This window comes from Polistes fuscatus, unplaced genomic scaffold, assembly GCF_010416935.1.
Source record: "Polistes fuscatus isolate 324 unplaced genomic scaffold, CU_Pfus_HIC Scaffold1, whole genome shotgun sequence".
Taxonomy (NCBI): Eukaryota; Metazoa; Arthropoda; class Insecta; order Hymenoptera; family Vespidae; genus Polistes; species Polistes fuscatus.
The window spans coordinates 14905010-14926384 of NW_025112997.1; the positions used below are offsets into that span (position 1 = coordinate 14905010).

The 21375-nt window shown below is 38.6% G+C and overlaps 1 protein-coding gene and 2 long non-coding RNA genes across 3 annotated transcripts; 2 read left to right on the plus strand and 1 right to left on the minus strand.

Moving 5' to 3' along the window:
- Positions 1 to 1894: 1894 nt before the first annotated feature.
- On the minus strand, positions 1895 to 10364 carry LOC122523342 (zinc finger and BTB domain-containing protein 17-like). The gene is given in 5 exon segments (XM_043645021.1): positions 1895 to 2021; positions 2024 to 2678; positions 3061 to 3772; position 7739; positions 8740 to 10364. Coding segments are annotated over 5 exon segments (1758 nt in total). The 5' UTR covers positions 9097 to 10364; the 3' UTR covers positions 1895 to 1988.
- Positions 6016 to 7106, plus strand: LOC122523350. Its single transcript, XR_006305279.1, has 3 exons — positions 6016 to 6386; positions 6459 to 6641; positions 6780 to 7106. It is a non-coding gene; the product is annotated as an uncharacterized LOC122523350 (long non-coding RNA).
- An 8089-nt stretch (positions 10365 to 18453) lies between the features above and the next one.
- On the plus strand, positions 18454 to 19948 carry LOC122516878. Its single transcript, XR_006303683.1, has 2 exons — positions 18454 to 18842; positions 19555 to 19948. It is a non-coding gene; the product is annotated as an uncharacterized LOC122516878 (long non-coding RNA).
- The last annotated feature ends 1427 nt before the right edge of the window (positions 19949 to 21375 follow it).

Genomic DNA, 21375 nt, shown 5'->3' on the forward strand with positions numbered 1-21375 from the left:
CTCTCTCTCTCTGTAAAACTCTGATTGCACGTTCGTGAGTTTGTGCATGCGCAAAGGACCAAAATCGTTTAAACGAAGAAGAGAATATAATATACCCTACAATTATAGAAAAAGTATAGTACATACAATACGCTTATAGAAACACGTTAAGGATTTGAGAATAAAAAATCAAAACGAGAAAAAAAATTAAAAAAAAAAACAAAAAATAAAATTCGTAATCGTCTATACCCATTTATATTCGCCACAAATCGAATTATCTTTACTTGTTCGAAGAATAAGAATAATAATTATGATAATACTATTACGCTTTCATGTAATAAAAGAAAATACTATAAACGATTATGTTATAATAAACGCATTCCGGTAATGCGCAGTATAATTGCCTCTTGAAATCGTTCTAATGTACGAGTTTAATACATATACATGTATCGTTGGTTCTATTTTATTTTAATCCGATCGATCTCAACTCAAGTAATATATATATATATATTGGGACTTCTGAAAAGATCCTGTATAGGGTCGCGCAACTAAATTTGAGAATCGTTTAAATTTTGAACGAATTAAAAAAGAATTGTATGAATATTAATTAAATAGTTAAATTAAATTCGTATTTATATCAACGAATCGTTTTCGAATTAATTATCTTAATGATTAATTATCAAACATTTTATACATTTTTTACGAAAAGTTTAAAAAGCCCTGATATATATATTTAATGTATATGTATAATATGCGAACAAATTATTTGCAACATATTAATTATTTTTTATTTTCTTCTTCATAATTTTGTATAACTCAATTTTTATTTCATTTTTTCTTTCTTTAATAATATTTTCGTTGTTTTTATTCTTTTTTCTTTTTTAATAAATCAAATGGAACCAACGATAAATGTAAATATAATTACTTCATACTTCGACACGTAAATAGACGTACCCTCTCGACGATGACATTCTTTTTTTTAAAAAATCATTAGCGAGTATACTTAAAAAATAAATTATCTTCCATGACGAAATTTCTATCAAGAAAATTTGTTTTTGATAATATCATTATAATAATAATTGTAGCATTAGTCCGAAGACCGTGCGTCCCTTAATAATTATATTCTTAGAAAAAAACATTCTCTTGCGAATTCAAAATTTTCGCGATATACGTGTCATCGTTGCTACCATGTTGTATTTCGAAAAAAAAATTTTAAGTAAAAAAAATAAACAAAAAAGTTTTCTTTTCGAGAGACGTATATTATTTATATTATATTATGTATATGGTGTTTCGATTCGAATCCCTTTTTCGAGATTCAAATTCATCTAATTGTTGTAAGTTATCATAGTGCCTTCGTTAACGAGCTCGCGACTAGTATCGTACGCGCTAATAAATATATATACTATATATATATATTATATAATTGTAATATAATAATATATAATATCGTATAATATGTAATTAGGTATAACCGACTAGAGTGACTAGAATGCAGTGTGGACGTCAATCGTTCGACGTATGTGTATGTGTGTGTATATATATATGTGTGTGGGTGTGTATATGTATGTGTAAGTATGTACGTATTCATGTACATATGTATATATAATACAATGTATGCATGTTAATCTTGAATTATTATTCTTCTTTTGTTTCATTTGTTTCTTTTATAGACTTAAATATTACTGGACGTTTTTATAAATGTTAGACATCATTGATCACCGACTATGTGTCATCATTCTTTCTTCCTTATCATCATTACCTACCGTCTTTCATATCTTCCTCTTCACTGGCACTTTACTACTTAATATCTACGGCAAACCTTTTTTAAGATCGACCGGTCTTCGGTGCTCTCTCTCTTTCTTTCTTTCTTTCTATCTTTTATTTTCTTTCTTTTTCTATTGCTCCCTCTTCTTTATCATTTACGTAGCTACTACAAGAAGCCGCTAGCTTTCTCTGAGAGCGTTTGCAATGACGCAGTCTTCGAGCCTGTTGAATTTCTCGTAACGCTGCTACAAGCCTCGATTTGGGCTTTGTTGATGTTGCTGGTGCTGCTGCTGTGTTGTTGTTGTTGAGGTCCGTTGGTACAATGTTGGTGTTGTTGTTGCTGTTGCTGGTGTTGTTGCTGTTGTTGAACGTCTTCATCACGAAGACAGGCAGATTCGAGATGTTTGTTGAGATAGGATTTGAGTGCAAACGTTTTATGGCATCTGGAGCACTCGTAATTCTTATCAGCCGAATGAGTTTGCATGTGCGCGCGCAGATTGGAACGATCGGCAAAGGCCTTGCCGCAATGAGCGCACCCATAAGGTTTCTCCCCGGTATGACTACGCAGATGACCCTGAAGTAGCCAAGGTCTTGAGAACATTTTGCCGCAAACACCACAACTGTGGGCGAGCTTGTGCGTTAGCACGTGCATCGCCAGGGCCGGCATGCTGACGTACGCCTTGCCGCAGTGAATGCACTTCTTTGCCGACTGAGAATCCAGACTCCGATGAGTTTGCTTGTGCCGCGATAAATTCGACGAGGTAGCGTATTGTTTGCCGCATTCGGTGCATGTGAACTTGGGCCTGTCCGGTTGAACGGCTTCCTTGTCAGGCACTACGGCACCGTTATTACTCCCTCGACGTTTCGAACGGCCATCGGATACGAAGAAGGCCTCGTAGGTGTAGGCGACCGTTTTGCTGGCTCCGTTACCGTTACTGTGGATTATTTTCCTTTCATTAAACTCTCGCTAATTGTTTTCTATCTAAATTCAAGTAAATCATCGATTATTGTACATATAATTAATATTAAATATATCAGTCCCATGTAGATTATTCTCAGGATTATTTGTATCAAGAATCTATCGTATTATATATTATGTGGAAAGTGTCCCATTTTAAATGATTGAATTTATCACATTAATAGAATCAAGCGTTAGAATGAAAAATACGTAAATACTTTGGCACGATTATCAACAATATCGATGTTAGCACGTAAAGATTAAAATAGGTCACTGTATATGGTACAAGGTGTTAGAGCGGAATATCAGCGGAGAGTTTGGTTAAAGGAAGACATTATCTTAAAGATAAGATCACTCACCCGTCCCTTCCGTTACAATTTCCAGAAACGTTGCCTTCCGCAGTGGCCGGAGATTGAGGCTGAGGTGGCGCATGTTCTTGCTGACGAAGCTGGGCGTTTTGAGAGGTGGGTACTGGTACCAAAACGGAAACTGGTATTGGGTGGGGCGATGGTGGTCTTTGTAATTGTTGCGTCGGTTGTTGTTGTTGTTGTTGTTGTTGTTGTTGTTGCTGGTGTTGTTGAGGTGGTGGTGGTGGCGGTGGTGTTGGTTGTTGCAATTGCACGACGGTGGCAACGTTGGGTTGTGCTTGAGTCGGCTGAGGTGCCGAGAGAGTATGGATAAAAACTGAATGCGTAGGTGCTGCTGGCGAGGCACTCAAATCGAGGATGGCCTGTGCCGCTGATAAATCTTCCTCGGCTGAAGTACGGATTTCAGTAGTTGGTTGAAGACTATAGGGCCGATATATGTCCTTCTTCTTAGGTGGTAAGGATAGTGCGGTGCCGGTGCTGGTAAAACACATGGATAAGCTTTTTCTTGGTGGTAAACTGAGGGTGGTCGAAGTAACGGTGGGCGTTGGTGCTGGTTGCAAGGACGCACCGTCGCTTGATACAATTGGTGGTATATCCTGTGGGGGTGGCGAGGGTACCACTGGTTGTGCCAATTCCGCAGCTGATCGTAATGTTGCATATTTTGGCGGCTCTTCGTGACTGATCCATGCTTCGTGGGTGTAACCTAAAATAATAACAACACGCGAAACAATGTACGATTAATATACTATTAAAATTCACCCCTTTATGTGGGAATAGAATAAATCGAGGATTATATATAACAAACAAAAAAAAAGAGAAAAAAGTGATCGGGGATTAAGGGAACGTTAATCCAAGGTAAGCGCAAGCGCAAAAACCTCTAAAGTGTATCAAGTAAACGGTAAAGAGGGTGACATGAATATTTGAGCCACTGAATCATTCTTCAACGGAGCAGCATTTCATTTCCTGCCTGTCGCATGCGCCAGCTGTTTCCTCCATGTGCTACCATTACCAGGTAATACCGAGGGACCTCAAAACGAGGGGGAGAGAAGGGTGAAATATCGAGGAAACGTAGACATACTTGAATTAGGGTTTGCAACTGGTAGTAGATATATGACATGTAATTATAAATATTTCTTTCATTTTTTCTGTCTCTTTCTTTCTCTGTTCTAATTTTGTTTCGAACCTCACGTATCATTTTTTAATAATATTTTCATCGACAACTTCATTTAATTCGTCTTCGATTACCTTATCAATTTCTACCACGATAAAAACATACGAATTTCGATGTCTATCACGGCCAAAGATCGATACTGGTAATACCACGAGAATAAAAAGGGACGATAAATTAGTGTATGTTCGACGTAAAACCGCTCGTTAAGGGTAACTTGATCGATCGTTGTTGTCTTAATGATCGAGATTTTGCCCGAAAGTTCTATCAAACAAACAAAAATAACAAGAAGGTAAAGGTAAGTCCCTAAGCGATAAAAAAGATTTTACAGAGAAAGATAAAGAAAAAAGAGAGAGATAGGGAGAGAGAGAAAGAGAAAGCCATAAAAGAGAACGAAAATAACACGCAAAAATATCGCAAAGGGATGACTCGTCTGGATAAGGGTAGCAGTAGAGGTAAAAAAAGAAGAAAAAGAAAAAGAAGAAGAAAAAGAATAAGAGGAATAGGGGTGGGTTGAGAGGTAAGAGGCAGGAAGGAGACCGTGGCCGGGTGAAGGGAAGGGGGAAAGGATGTATCGGCACGCGCATATCGGCACGACGAGTTCGTGGGAAGGCACACGATAGCAATAAATCAGAAAAGTATGTTGCCGATCGATCAGCGGGCGCGCATCTATTATTGGTTGGAATAAAAAGAAGTCAATATCCAGAGAAGACAGTGGCCGTGTCTGGAAGTACCTACGTTTCATCAACGAGCCTGCGAAGAAAGAATGAGAGAGAGAGAGAGAGAGCAAGAGAAACGGTAAAAGAGTAAGAGAGAATCAGGAAGGGTAAGAGAGATAGAAGATATGTTGGTGAGAGTAAAAAAAGAAAGAAAAATATAGGAAGAGTTGGAGAGAGTAAAAGAGAGAGAAAGAAAGTAAGAGAGACTATGAAAGAAAGAGAGAGAGAGAGGAGAGAGAAGTAGAATGAGAGAAGAATAAGTATGGGGAGGAGGGAGGGGGTTAGGTGAGAACAACGGCAAAGAGCGGGGGATATAGGATTGAGGAGAAGGGGTAGAAAGGGGTGAGTTTGAGAGAGTGAGAGAGAGTGAGAGAAAGGGAAGAGGGAGGGGGAGAGAGAAAGAGGGAGGGAGAAGAATACAGAAGCCGAGGGAAGCAGAGAAAGGGACGGAATCGATAATATCGGATGAACACTTCGTGCGCACCGGTCTGTTCACTTGAATTTATCCGAACGATGGAAATCCGATTTTTTTTTGTCTTTACCTTTTTTTCTTTTGGATGAGTAACATGAAAAAAGAAGAAGGTAGGTAGATAGAGTGGTATGTAATGGTCGAGAATTAGAAAAAGATCAGAGAGGAGTACCCTTTTAGAAATAGATCCTCCGGTCAAATTTCAAGTAACCGAACACTTGAGAAATAAAAGTGAATGTTTGTAGTTATCAATGATCCATAGCCCACGTGAGATTTTTATCGCGTTAGACCGTAATTGAAGTTTGAAAAGAAAACTTTCGGGATTTCTGATAAAAGTTTTTCAAGTAGGGAAATTGATTCAGGGTAAAATTGATTTGCCTTAAAGAAGGTAATGTAATATTTAAATAATTCGATTGATTTGAATAAAAGTAATTAAAATGTTGAGGAATTTAAAAGGAATTGATTAGTAAGTTCGTTAAATTTTTAATCTTCGTATATGTGGATTATTCTATTCATAATTTTAGATAGCACGAATAACTGCGATCTGAATCAATTTGATGGTTCAATATATTTCAAGAAAATTTAATAAACAGACGTCATTATTCGTTTACAAATTGACGCATTTTTTAATCCAAATAAAAATTGATCGCAACAAGTTGTTTCTCCCGATGTGCACTTCTTCGTTATTTTAAATACCCAAAAAAATGCAGCTGAAGATCATCGATTGCTTGAAGAAACTGGTTACTTGAATCCATCATACAAAACATGTAGACGGTGGTTTGAACCATTCTAAAATGGTGATTATAATAACAATTATCAAGGGTCATGGTAAAATTTGAAGATCCGAGATTGCAAGCTCTTTCGATTTAAAATTCAGTGCAGACACTGAAAAAACTTGTTCAACAGCTTAGAATCGGACACCATTTTTGTACGCTTACATGTCACACAAACAATCCAAAAGGTAGGGAAATGATTGTTCAATGAAATGATCAAAAATTTCATCGTCAACCGTTTGAATATCTTTGTTTCTTAGCTCGCGAGGCAAAAAACGAAAACATTTAAGTGACGTACTCCGGCTCGAAATAAGAACTGCATTTATTTCTACAAGTCAAAATGTAAAATATCATGGGTGAACTCCGATCAATTAGCGACATCAAGCTCAAAACGAAATATCCACGGATCCAAAGATTTTTTTGTTTTTGGCGAGATATGGCAGGTAGGGTATATTACGAGATGTTAAATTCGAATAAAATAATCAATGAACATTCGAATACGAATTTGACGGAAAAGCGACCATCTGTTGCATCAAATCACCGAAAAATGATTTTTATACATGATGATACTCGGTTTCAAGTTGCTTTGGATGTAAAACAAAAACTGTTGGAGCTCGTATGGGAGGTTTTCCCGTATCCAGCGTATTCACTGTACTTGGCTCCGTCGGATTATCATCTATTCCGTTCAATGCAACACGATCAGGAAGATACACGTTTCGCAAACTATGGAGAAGTTCACACACATCAACTGGTTGCTGAATGGATCGACTCAAAAAACAAGCCATTCTATCGTCGTGGAGTCCAACTTTTGCCAGAAAGATAGGAAATGGTCGTAGCTACCGAGAGAAAATACTTTGATTAATGTATTTTTTCAATTTGTTATTGAAATAAACAAAAAACGATGAAAACTTTCCTAATTTCCTAATAATTGATCATTAGAATGATTACTGACGATAATATACAGTGTTCTTGGATCGAATTGAACGGGATTATGAAATTCCAACAAAATATGTGTCAGTGTTATGAAAGTAGATGTACATACACAATTTCTCAAACTATTTCTCATATTATCTAGATAAAATAAAAGATGATTACGAGATAAGATAACATTGGTTAGATCAATTAAAATTCTAGTTATTATTCCCTGAAATTGATCAATCAAATAAATCAAAGTTTTCCTTTGCCTCGATCGTAAACAGCTGATGAGCCATCCAAAAGTATCAAAATGAAAGAGATATTAAAAAAATAATGTTTAAACGAGACAACCCGTATTTTTATCAAAGAACAAAATAGAAAAAAAAATAATAAAGAAATGAAACAAATCAAAGGAATACGTAGTTATATCAGAAAATCTCAAGATAATCTCTTAACGGGATAACTCGGAAACGGGTGTGTCTCCCCACGTTGATGATGATGCGTTCGTGTGAGTGCGACGCATGTCCAGAATTCGTCGAATCATCCTTGACGACGATCGAGAACTATCCACGAGCATTTCTTCAATAGCACGCTAGTAATGACCTTCTTATACTATATATACTACCCTTATTGTTTTACATGTATCTATAGTTAAATATAAGTTAAAAAGGAGAAAGAGATGGAGAAAGAAAGAGAGATAAATAGAACTAGGAAGAGAAAGAGAGTGTAAGAGAGAGAGAGAAAGAGAGAAGAGGGGGATGGAGGGAAGGGAAACATTACATGGAAGAGAATCACGCCATTGTTACGACAGTTTCTGTCCACTACTGCAATCTTTCTATAGCATGCACAACCACCCCAGCGGGCGTGTCACGTACAGCCGCTCTTCTCTTCTCTTCTCTTCTCTTCTCTTCTCTTTCTCTTCTATTCTCTTCGTCCTAACAACCCACGAATTTCAAAGTCCCTTTTTCGAGAGAAAGAGAGAGTGAAAAGAAGAAAATAATAAAAAAAGAAAGAGGAAGAAGAATAATATAAAAAAAAAAGGAAAGAAAAAATGAGCGAAGACGACACAAAGGGGTCCAGCACAAACGAAAATTCCAGCCAGAATCGCAATGATAAGTCGGATAAAAAGAAAAAAAATAGAAACGTAGGCGTGGCATTGATAAAGATGTAAAAGAAAAAAAACAGGCTAGAAAAGAAAGAAAGAATAAATGGAAAGAATGAAAGAAAGAAAGGAAATAGATTAGGAGATATTTTTTAATGATTTGTGCTTTTGCATCGCTTGGTAAAAGAATATCGATTGGCATAACAAAGCTATAACATATAACATAACCGAGAAGCGGTTAAGACTGAAAAGCGATCGAAATTACGTAACAGGCGGTCGAGCTCGCGCAACTTTCGCCAAATAGATAACAATGCTGGTTCTACTTCAAAGCCTTTGTCTATCTGTTTATCTATCTCTAACTACTTTATCTTCTTTTTTTATTCATTTACATGAAACACTTGGCACATTATTTTTGAATGGCTCAACCTTGGAGTTGGAATTCGAATTGTATATTTAGCTTAAAAATTTTTGTTAGAAAATAAATCATTGATTTTTAATATAATGTGAGAAATTAAATGGCTCACCATGATATAAAGAGCGCCAGAAGCATTCAACGGTGGTGGACTTGGCGCGGTAGTCCCAGCAGTAGGACTGTGTGGACCCCAACAGGTTTGCTGATGATCGACCTGCCTGTTATCGGTATCCCCAACGACGTCGATCTCCTCATCCTCAGGCTCGTGATGATGCCTGTGATGTTTCTTGTCCATAACCAAATTGGAAATTGTTCTTTGAAGATCATGTCCGTTGCTGGTATTGTTGTTAACGTGTTCCTGTTCAATACCGACTGAGCCGTTTTGTTCGTGTTGTTGCTGTTGCGGATCATCGAGCCGATCGGGCCAGGGATAAGCCTTCCATTTCTTGGCCATGAGGCAACGCGGCATATTGAGAAGGCGGCAGCTCAAGCCCACGAGGTTGGTTGTTATTATGAATAATCTTGTAATAATCCTCGATCGGATTTCTTCTTGTCAAGAAGAGGAAGAAGAAGAAGAAGAGAATTACGAGGAGAAAAATAAATAAGGGAATGATTATTAATCGTCGAATATTCCCAACACCAGCACCCAACGTAGCACCCACAATAAACGCAACACCTCCTAGTGCACCCGCGAAAACGCTCGACGACGACAATCTCGGCGACGGCACCGTCTTCAGGAACGTCCCAGCACAATTCGTCGTCGACGTCGTCGTAACGGCGCCGACGTCTCCGTCGCGGCCGTCCGTCGCTCACTGCTGTCGTCGTAGGACGAGGACCTTCGAACCCGTACTTCTTTCTTTTCTTCTCTTTGTCCTCTTTGTCGTCGTCGAGCACCTCGCGGATGCGGATGACGGCGGAGCGGGCCTTCCTCAAAGCTCCCGGCCACACCGGCTTCGTCTTTTCTGCCTGACGGTGGTGGAAGATCTGCAGCCTCGTCATGGGCACGGCGAGGGCAGCTCCTTAACCGGATGCACCGCCACCATGCCAGCCGAAACTCTAGCTCGCGCTCGTTCCTTCTCACTCTCTATCTCACCCCCTCTCTTACCCTATTTATCTCCAACACCCTCTTTCTCGCGCCCCCGCCCTTTCGGAAAACTATCCGAACGTTTAACTAAATCGTTACAATGCTTTCTGTATCGTCCCTGATTAGCACCGATCCCAGCCATCCATTCCAACCTTCCTTCTCTCCTTCCTTCCTTCCTTCGTTCCAACTTGCTTTTGCTTTTGCTTTTGGTGACGTCCTCCGTCACACGCGCAACGACAGTATGGGGTGGCTTCGAATATGACGACGACGAAGACGGGGTGCGACTGTTGGTCTGGCACTGCGCCCCTACCAGATACACCCCTCCACCAGCTCACGCTTTATTCACGTCCTTCTTCTTCCTCTTCCTCTTCTTCTTCCTCTTCTTCCTCTTCTTCTACTACTTCCACCCTTCTTACACCGAAACACGCGAGCGTTTTCTCTCCTTCTCGCAATTGGAGAGAAAGAAGAGACGACTAGTTCGGCACCCCTGTCGTCCCTCCGTTGCGGCTGCCATCAAGTCGAGAACGTTGGGAGAGGGCGCCACCATCGTCCGTCCTATCGTTACTACTGATACTACTGGTGGTGGTTGTTAGGGGTAATGGTAGTGGTACCAGTGGTAGTGGAGGAGGTAGTGGTTTTGCTGCTGCTACTGCTGCTGATCCATGCTAGAAAGAAAAAAGACAGAAAGAGAGAGAAAGTAAGAGGAAAGGAGGGTAAAGAGAAAGAGAAAGAGCTTGTCTGCGCAACCCCTCGAGGGTGCCACGATATGGTAGTGCTCTTCGATTCCTGCAACAAGCACGAGGGCGAGCACGACAACGCAACCCAGAAGTCCGTTTGCGTGTGTACCTCTCTGTGTGCTGAATATAACTCGCTAGCGAAAGCCGGCACGCTTCCACGCCAGAAAGAAAAGGACAGAAAGGAAAAGAAAGAGAGAGAGAGAGAGAGAAAGAGAGAAACAAAAAAGAAAACAGGAACGATCCTCGTGTGTGCCATCACTGGCGTAAAGAGTTCTTCATGCGACTCATGCGAATACCTCAACTCTTTTATTTCTCTGTCTGTCTGTCTTTCTCTTTTTCTCTTTCTGTTTGATCTTCGACCAGGAGATTTGTGTAACACGTAGTTGGATCAAATAAAAAACATTTTAATCGAGGGATCGCTCTGATCATGTCGTTTATATATACACACTTATTTACATACTTACTTCCAATCTAGAAAAAGATTTATTTTTTCTTTTCAAATATTAAACAAAAGGTGAGATGGAGGTTCGAAGGCCACCGAACTCGGCACGCGTTTCCATCATAAATTTTCTTTCACCACGACGATGAAAGTTTATAAAACGGGGGTAGGTAGTAAGGGGGGTGATAGGGGTAGATACCCGAATCGCTGCGTCACTGTCACGCGCCAATGGGTGTGTATTCTAAGGGTCGCCACCCCCCTCCCTCTTCGCCCTTCACCCCTAGCCGCGTGCCGACTCTATTTAACTGACATTCGATTCTAGACTTCATTTTTTCAAGATTTTGTCTTTTATCGCTAAACCGAAAAACCCCGAATAAACTTCTTTGATTAATTTGTAGGAATATTGGACAGCTCGAGACTAATCAGTTTAATCAGTAACGCAAAGTTGAAATCGATTTAACAATCCCACCTATTACCAACCTCTGCTAGCTGTTTAGCTGATGGTATTAGGAAACTAAAAAAGTGACAGCTGCTTAGTGGAACGTCAGAGTTCTTAGGTTTGGTTCAGCTCTGGCGTGTAAACTGTAGAGTGCGCGGGTGGTAATCCTTATGGAAGATTGGCTGCGTACGAGTAATATAGAGTTGTTTGACGGTAGTCGGGGAGCAGTGATAGTATAAGAACGTCAAGTCAGCCTGTAAAACCAAGGAAAGAGTAGATGTCTATCCCTCTGTTAAAAAGAAACCAAGAGAATCGAGGTGGACGAGAGTGGAAATGACAGTACGTGTGTACTTTTGTATATACGCGTGCACGTACATGTATCTCTGTATGTGTGTGTGTGTAAGCATTGATGAATATACGTGTAAGTAGTACTATTTTCTCTGTGTGTTTGTATATGTCGTACTTACACGCATATACATTAATACAAATGCACAACCCACGTACATATACGTACTACACACATGGGACAAAAGCTACGTACGTATGATGAGGATTGAAGAGCGAGGGGAAAGGAAACACGGTGGTCGCACATGCGCCAACGATCGGCATCGACCCGACGAGTCTAGGCAACACCTGGTAGCACCCCACGTGCCACGTTAGGGTGGCGCCGACCATTCCGAACACGCGATTTCGGAGTGTGGAATATCCGACTGGCCTTCCTGTCCTCTCTCTACTGACCCACGCCAACTAAGACTAGCATCCTTCGTGTCACCCTGCTGTTTATACCTTAACTCCCTTTTACTCTCTCTCTCTCTCTCTTTCTCTCTTTTTTCAACACTCCTACTTCCTATGTGTTTACATTAGTTAGGCGCAGCTGTTCTCCTTCAATCCGTTAAAACATTTAAATCGTTATCAAATGCATTATTTCATTTTTTACGCTTACAGATATGTTAATATAAAAATTTATGAACTCTTATCTATCTTTTATACAAATTAACGTACTCGTTCTTATCTTCGTAAAGAGAAGATAATTTGTCTGTAATTTTTTGAGCTTTCTTTTAAAGATATAAATGTTCACGTGCGCACCGTGATTATTACATCCTCATCGTTGAGAATTTAATTTATGCCAAGTACTTTGGAGTAACTTGTTGGAACGTACATATGTAAGAGTAGAAGTGACATTTAGTAGTTCGGAAAAGAAATTATGCATACATCTATCGGAGGAGCTTTAGAAACTCCACGTATTCAAGGCTGGGATACGCGTTCGAGTTTACAGCTTACGTAATACGTTCCATTCTACTCATTTCTATAGTATATTATGATGTTACAATTATTACTTTATTGCGATCGTAATTGTTTGTTATCTCCGGTCGTTTATCTTATAATTAGAAAAAAGTAAATAAAATATACTTACATCAGTAAATATAACTTTATTGTCTTCTGTCATACCGCATAATACCGGATGTATTTATTTTATCATTCGATGTGATAATTGTCGTATAATCGTTGCTTCGAACAGTTATCCAAGCAATTAAAGAGAAATTATAATGTTAAACTCGCTACCTGATCAGCGCGTCTCTACATTTTCTACTCATCGAGTTTCTTACTCGATCGGTAACCTACCCTATCGATAAATTGGAACACAAAATGTTGACTTAACTTCAAAACGTACAAACACATAAACTATTATATATATTTTTAATCGATCGATTGACATAATATACGTTATTACGATTAAACTCTGTTATACCCTATTAACTTAATCAGTTATCATAAAAGAATTACACTAATAATTGTTACGATAAACAATTAATCGGACAGTCATATCTCGACGATGCTAATTTTCATTAACTTTATACTAAGAATGAACATTATACTTGAATGTAGATAATTTAAGCTTCCTTCTAACATTGCATGCAGATGTGTTAGCACATCTTGGCACATCTTGGATGATAATTCTCTGTTTCTCTCTCTCTCTCTCTCTCTCTTTCTCGCTTACACTTTAGTGACTAGTCCTACAACGATCTAATCCGCAATGCATTGAAACAGTGCAGCTTGCTCAGCAGTCTCTAGGGATACGACAGCACCGCATTGACTCTTCGTACATACTTGCTACCAACTGTTGTAGACAACACATCCCAACGTATTGATTTCGAATCGACAAACTTTCCGATTCGTAACTTCTGATACTTCGTTCTTTCTCTCTTATACTACCGCACTAAATATTTTTTTGTCTCTTTTCTTCTTCCTCTTTTTTTTTCCTATTTTTTTTCTCTCTCTTCTTTTCAACAACCTTTACGGTTCTCTGCTCGATTCTAAAAGTCAAAAGTGGGTTAAGTATTTGAAAGAACGAATTTATCGGAACTACTTTTATCCATGAGACTTTAACCAACTATGTACATAATCGTTATTTTAACATTCAAGTATATCGCGTTGTTATGTTAAATCAAATTTACCCGAATGAAATATATTTCGAATACTTTAATTAGAATATGTCTACGCATAAATCCAATATCAAAGATTCGTATCATAAACACACGTATGTAGGCACATATATATAGGTACCTCATTAGTTCATGTTCTGAGTTAAATTATTCAGTGAAATTCAGTAATTTTTGCTTGAAGCTTTGCATGTGGACCTTTGTACCGTTTAGAATTTTCATTTTCTATATCGGTAAGATGAACATATAGTGCTCGCGTACCCACGTGTCTACACTCATCTAGTTGCTTCTCTTTCATATTCTCTGTTCCTTAGTCAACCCTTTGACCCGTTCAAAGAAGCTCATTGTACATTGATATGGACAGTACAAAGCAACAGCTCGCCCAAGTGGATGCGAGGTGCAATCAAGGACAAGATAGTACAGTACAGCATACTATACTATACTACATTACAGTATAGTATAGTATAGTACAGTATAGTAGAGTAGAGTACAGGACAAGACAAGATAGGATACGTTGCTGAAAGACACAAGAATAGCGAAGAGGGAACTAACAGAGGGAGTACAACGCTCCTATCATCGGATTCTCCCTCTTCTACAGTTTCCAGGGTGATTCATGACCCTCTTACCCCGTCCCCATCGTATCGAGGAACTCCCTAGCTCTGGTGTATCGTAAGCACTTTGCGCATCCTACAGAGATTCTCTACCTATTTATCTCTTTTTTTCTCTCTCTCTCTCTTTCTAACTTACTCCCACAGAGTCTCTTAATCCGATGTGTTGGCGTGGCATATACCAGCGTCGTCAGCAATATCACCAGTCTATTCCTGCCAAAAAGTAGAGATGAAATCTCCTTTTTTTTCGGGACTATGTTATCTTCTTCACGATTAATCATTTGAAGCTTACATTAGTTGGAGTTAATTAAACATAGCGAGTTATATCAAATCATTAGAATTAGCAAAGAATTTTAGTTCGATGTTATTAGTATTTTAAAATAGTGTTAAATGGATCGACAAAAGAGCTTGATTTTGGAAAATTCACCATTTCTGCAACATGAGAAAAATCCAAATGGAAGGAAAATAACTATTCAATGAAATGATTGAAAATTTCATTATCAACCGTTTGAACATCTTCGTTTCTTAGCTCGCGAGGCAAAAAAAGAAGACATTTAAGTGACGTATTCCGGCTGGAAATAAGAACTGCATTTATTTCTACAAGTCTAAATGTAAAATATCATGGGTGAATTCCGATCAATTAGCAACATCAAGCTCAAAACGAAATATCCACGGATTCAAAGATTTTTTTTGTTTTTGGCAAGATATGGCAGGTAGGGTATATTACGAGATGTTAAATTCGAATAAAATAATCAATGAACATTCGAATACGAATTTGACGGAAAAGCGACCATCTGTTGCATCAAATCACCGAAAAATGATTTTTCTACATGATGATGCTCGGTTTCAAGTTGCTTTGGATGTAAAATAAAAACTGTTGGAGCTCATATGGGAGGTTTTCCCGCATCCAGCGTATTCACTGTACTTGGCTCCGTCGGATTATCATCTATTCCGTTCAATGCAACACGATCAGGAAGATACACGTTTCGCAAACTATGGAGAAGTTCACACACAACAATTGGTTGCTAAATGGATCGACTCGAAAAACAAGCCATTCTATCGACATGAAGTCCAACTTTTGCCAGAAAGATAGGAAATGGTCGTAGCTACCGAGAGCAAATACTTCAATTAATGTATTTTTTCATGAAATAAATAAAACTGTGGCATATTACGTACCTCCTAATATAATATCCTATCAGAACTTCCTACAAATCTTTTCAAAATTAATGCAACGCCCACCAATTTACGAAGCTGTTAAAAATGAATCTTCGAACCCCCCTAGGCTGAGGAAATTCTATTCTAAAATCTAAAAACGTTCCAAATAAATCTTAAATTATTGGAACAAATATTTATCGTATTCGCCGTTTATCCATATCATTTGGTGGTAAAAGTAATAGCGGTAATAAAAATTGCAGAAAAATCTCTTCAAGTATCTTCGCAAAATATAATACACCGTCATTTATAGCGGGAAATGAACGTCGGCGTCGTATCATTTTGTTTTGCGATGCTGTCAAGTGCTAGACAACAGGTGGTTGCTGCCGTTTCCCATGTAACTAATACGCGATTGGACGATTAAGTTATACCCAGTGTTATTTCGTTTTAATGAAATTTCAAATAAGTCAAGAAAGATTTTTATCTTTTCAGATAAACATAGAATGTAGGTAACTCGGTTCAGCGTGACGTTGCCACTTAAAAGAAGAAAATAAAGAATTAAAAAAATCATTATATACGTTCGCTCGATGAAAAATATTTATGCGCATACGATTGTGAATCAAAGTGGTTTAAGTCATGAACCTGATTTAGATCACTGAAGAACTAAAAAGAAAACCCTTAAAATTATTTACGTAAGAATTCTGACTCAAACTACTTAGTTAGATGCTCAAACATAAAGAAGCGCCCTTAATCAACATTAAAAAATAAAATCTTTTAATTTTTCACAACACCTGACACTAAATACTGCGTCATAAAAAATTACACTTTCATAACTAAGACCAATTAGAGTTTCACCCCTCCTTCTGGATACACGTATCCATCTCTCTTTAGCATTATGAATAAAAGAGGGATGAAGAGGAAGATAACAAGATTAAAGAATGAACGCTAATGTCAGAAGGTACGTAAGACATATAAGACCCTGACGAAGGTCTATTCTACTCCTACTAATCGTATATCTCTCTTGTATGTATTTACGTATGCATGTATTACATGGTGCATCCTTGCGTAGGTTTTACCATTAGAAAGAGAGAGAGAGAGAAAGAGAGAGAAAGTAAATACACAAAGTGAAGCGCGACATTGATATGCCACGTAGTAACTACAGCTGTCGTGATGACCAACAAGTGCACTGTCCCTATAGATCCGACAAGGAGAAAGAGAAAAAAAAGAAAGAGGGAATATAACATAGTAGCTAAAAAGAAAGACATAGTATCGTTTTACGAACAGTAAGGAAGAAGATAATCCTGTCTTTCTCTTTCTTTTTCTCTTACTCCTCATCGATTAGTATTGTTCACTTTTCTTACCAACAGAACGATTTTTCTACTACAGGGTGTCAGGATATACAGTTTTAAAAAACAATTACATTTTGTTTTTTCTTTTAGTACATTTATAAACTACAAAGTAGACAACGATTTTAAAAGTCTTAATTATTTATTTTTTATTTTTTAGAAGAATACATTTTAAAGAAATTATTCGCAATCATTGGAATAGTAAAAATACAATCTAGGTTTGATATTATCTAATCACAGTGAAGAATATCGAACGAGGTCGAGCTGGCTGGATCACACGAATAAAATTGATGAATTAATCTACGCAAGTTTTACCCTCATTCCCCGCACATAGGGTAGGTAGGTAGGTAACTTGCTTTTTCTCTTTGATAAATTGATACAGTAGTTCTCGCGTCGAAATAGATAGTTGCCAAGCAACGAAACTACGAACCTAAGAGGAAAGAAAGATATATCTTTCGAATAGAAAATAAAAAAATATAAAAAGTAGGGCCCCTAGAAGAAAAATAAAAAGGGGTAATCAAAATGGAACATACATAAATACGATTAGTAGAAACGATCGACGGAATTGTACAAATATTCGTCGTTAATATTCGAGAACAGTACCTTCCTCCCACCCTTCCACCGCTCTCTCTCTCTCTCGTTTCATGACTCGACGTAAAATATAATAAAAAAGAAAAAAATGATAATAACAGAGAAAATAAGAAGAAGAAGAGATAAAAGAGAAAAAGAGATAAAAAGTCGATATTGAAGACAGCTCGATCGCATAAATTTATTCCGATTTCAATATCGCGTTAAGACATCGAGGAGGAGATCGGAGTGCTCTGCGAAAAAGGGCAACACGTATGTAGTAGATAGAGACATAGATATAGGGAAAAAGAAACGAGAGAGAAAGAGAGAAAGAGAGAGAGAGAGAGAGAGTGAGAGAGAGAGCTAGTGAAGGGGTGACGAGGGGAAGAGTACTGGGACGATGCGCTATCGCATAGCCCGTCGACGTTGAACGCAGCACGCCGGCGGGGTCGACGCTATCGATTGGCGTCGGTGTTTCCTCGTCGTCGCTATCTGGCCGGCGCTGATGGTGGCGCACAACCCCTCTTTTCTGCCATTCTCCCTCGTTACCCCTTCCCCGAGCCCCCGCCACCCTTACAACGAACCCCCTCCGAGTCCCTCTTCTCTATCCCTGTCACTCTCTCTCTCTCACTCATCCTACTCTTTCTCTGGCTCTAGTGACGGTAACAGGTGTTGGTCTGGCCTGAACTCGTACAAAATCGATGAGCAAGAGCCATATCGTCATTGCGAGGAGTTTCCCTTGCCTACCACCACCGCCACCACTGCCACCACCACCACTACCACCACCACCACCACTACTACTACCGCTAGTACCACTAGTAATACTACTACTACTACTACTACTACTACTATCAACCCCCAATAGATATGGAAAAGGAGGAAGTAGAAAAAGGGAAGGTAGAAGAGGAGAAAAAACGGAAGGGGTAATAGTTCAGAAGGAGGAGGAGGAGGAGGAGGAGGAGGAGGAGAAGAAGAAGAAGAAGAAGATGTAGGAGTAGAAGAAGACAAAGAAAAAGTGAGAGATAAAGAAAGAGAGAGAGAGAAAGAGAGAGAGAGAGAAAGATAATTCGCGTTGGCGCAAGCGTTGGAGTGGTAGCGTGGAAAAGGTGGATAGATAGAGACAGACTATGCGACGTGTGAGTGAGTGTTAGAACGAGTACAAAAGAAAGAGAGAGAGAGAGAAAGAGGTAGGTGGATAGATAGATAGATAGAGAGGGTGGGATGCGAAAAGGAGCCGCACAAACACGAAGAAAAGGACGCAGGCGCCCAGGACGAGCGGGGCGACGCTCGACGACGACGCTGCATTGGCAGTTGCACTCCAGCCACACCCGGTACGAGCCATGTAGTCGGGCTACCCTCCACCGCGATACACGGCGGACAATTGTTGCTTCTGCGCCCACAGGTGGTACATCTTCGTCTTCGGCCTTCATTATCCTCCTCGTCGTCGGGCACATCCCCCTAGTCCTCTCTTCTATTCCTCTTCTCTCCTCTATCCTCCTTCTTCTATCAAAATCATATCCATTCTACTCCTTAACGCTCTTCTCCTTCTCTCTCTCTCTCTCTTTCTCTCTTTCTCTTTCTTTTCCTTTCGCTCTCTCTTTCTCTCTTCCTCTCTCTCTCCCTTACTCATTCGCTCTTACTCTCTTGCTCTCCTCGTGGCTCGTTTTGTCCGTTCGGGCTCGTTCGCGATACACTTCTACTACTGGTGTTCGCGCGCACAACCTATCTCTCTCTCTTTCTCTTTCTCTTTTTCTCTTACTCTGTCAATCTATCTACCTACCTATCTATCTATCTATCTATCTATCTATCTCCGTCCGTTTCCCTCTCGGTCTCTCGAATGCATCACTAGTTCGTGGTGCTCGTCGAGCGGTCTCTCGGCGGTATGTGGCAGCTCCTGAAACCCGGAATATCCATTGATTTTCTTACCCGAGGACCGAAGGCAGTGTCAGCCAGTGCTGGAAAGAACGACGGAGAGCCTCCCTTCTGTGCTACTAACTCTATCCATTTATCTATCTATCTTTCTTTTTATTCCTATCAACTTGTTCAGTTTCTCCCGAATTCTCGCTTAATCCAATAAAAGTGATTTACATGTTAAACGTTCGTCGTTCCTGTAGTAATCAACGACTAACTAGGAAGAACCAAAGAAGATTTCAAGCTTCCAAGCGAAGCAGTTCCTACTCTTCTATTAGAACTACGTCCTAAAAACAAGTAATAAAAGAAACAAATCAAGAACTAATTCTATGGCAATGAACACGAAGGAAGAAAATACTCGCAGCTGGTGAAGAAGAAAAAGAAGAAGAAGAAGAAGTAGAAGAAGGACGAAAAGAAGTAGAAGAAGAAGAAGACTCTTTGCTAGAGGGAACTATCGACCATACACGTAAGGCGGTACCGTACACACACCGATAGACAAACACGGCGGACCTGTTGTCCAACTTGTTGCTCGTCCCTGCAAAAGGCACACCCACCCTCTTCGACGCTTGGCGACGTTTTTCGAAAAAAAAATAGAAAGAAAGAAAGGAGAAAGGAAGGAAGGAAAGAAGTAAAGGAACGCTAGACACCAAGAGAAAACTCCAGTTAAATCATTGGATTTCTTGGACTTCAAGTCTGTTTGCTACATTCTACTGCACTCTCTCTCTCTCTCTCTCTTCTCTCACTCACTTACCGATTCTTTCTCGTTGCTACAAAAATTACGTGAACGACCCCAAAACACAAACATTGTTACCAATATCACTACTACCATTATTATTATTATTATTTCCTACTACATACACCAATTCCAATTTGTCTCGATTATTTAGAATTATTTGCTAGCAGTGATATTTGGTGATACGCTCGACCCATCCAACAGAAAGCAACGTCTCGTCTTTCTTTGTTTCGATGAAATATGTGTTACTTTTGACAACTTCTGCATCCGCTACTGTTGCTGCTGTTACTGTTGCTACTATCGCAAGCTTTTGACAGAAGACAAATCTAAAACGTCAGGATGTCACGTTATACGGTTCTACGAACTACGAGATCGCGATATTCTTGAATCGTTTTCAACGGGAGGGGTAAATGATTGATAAAGATTCATGTACAATTGACAAATGCTCCTGACTAAAGAATCATTTTCAATAATATAATTATGGTGAGAAAGAGTTATGTAAATAGAAATAGAAAGTGACAGAAAGAAAAGAAAAAGAATAATAAGAATAATAAAAATAATAAAAATAATAAAAATAATAATACTAATAATAATAATAGTTATAATAATAATAATAATAATAATAATAATAATAATAATAATAATAATAATAAACAAGTGTAAAAGTATATATATAAAAAAAGTGTACATAAAATATTGAATTTACATGTCGAACTTATGCTACCATCGTACGTTTGTTTAAGTGTATTGATGAGCTGCTCACTATGAGATATAATCTTCCACCCAGTGAATATACAACGAAAGCAATATTACTGATAAGGTAACCAAAGTGACGCGAATGAAGTTAACTGCACGTTCCATCCGAGAAAACGATTTACAATTTTTTTCCACGTATAAATAAATAAATAGAGCGATCCCTTAAGAAAAATAAAGAAAAAATATTAAAAAAGAAAAGAAAAGCGAAGAAAAAAAATATTTCAATCGCACGATCAAACGAGTACATTTCTAATTGTTGAAAAACATACATACATACATACATGCATACATGTATACATACGTTGAATGTTTACGTTTATTAAAAAAAGTAAAAAATGTATGTTTTAAGACGGTTGTTGGATAACTTAAACGTTCGTCCATCTTGATCAGATTCTTCAAGTATTCTCTGCTATTTAAAACAGAAGATATAATTCTTTATATACATATATACATGCATACATATATGTGTACATGTATATGTATAAAAATATTAAATATATATTGACAAATGTACACGTATTATATATCACTGACT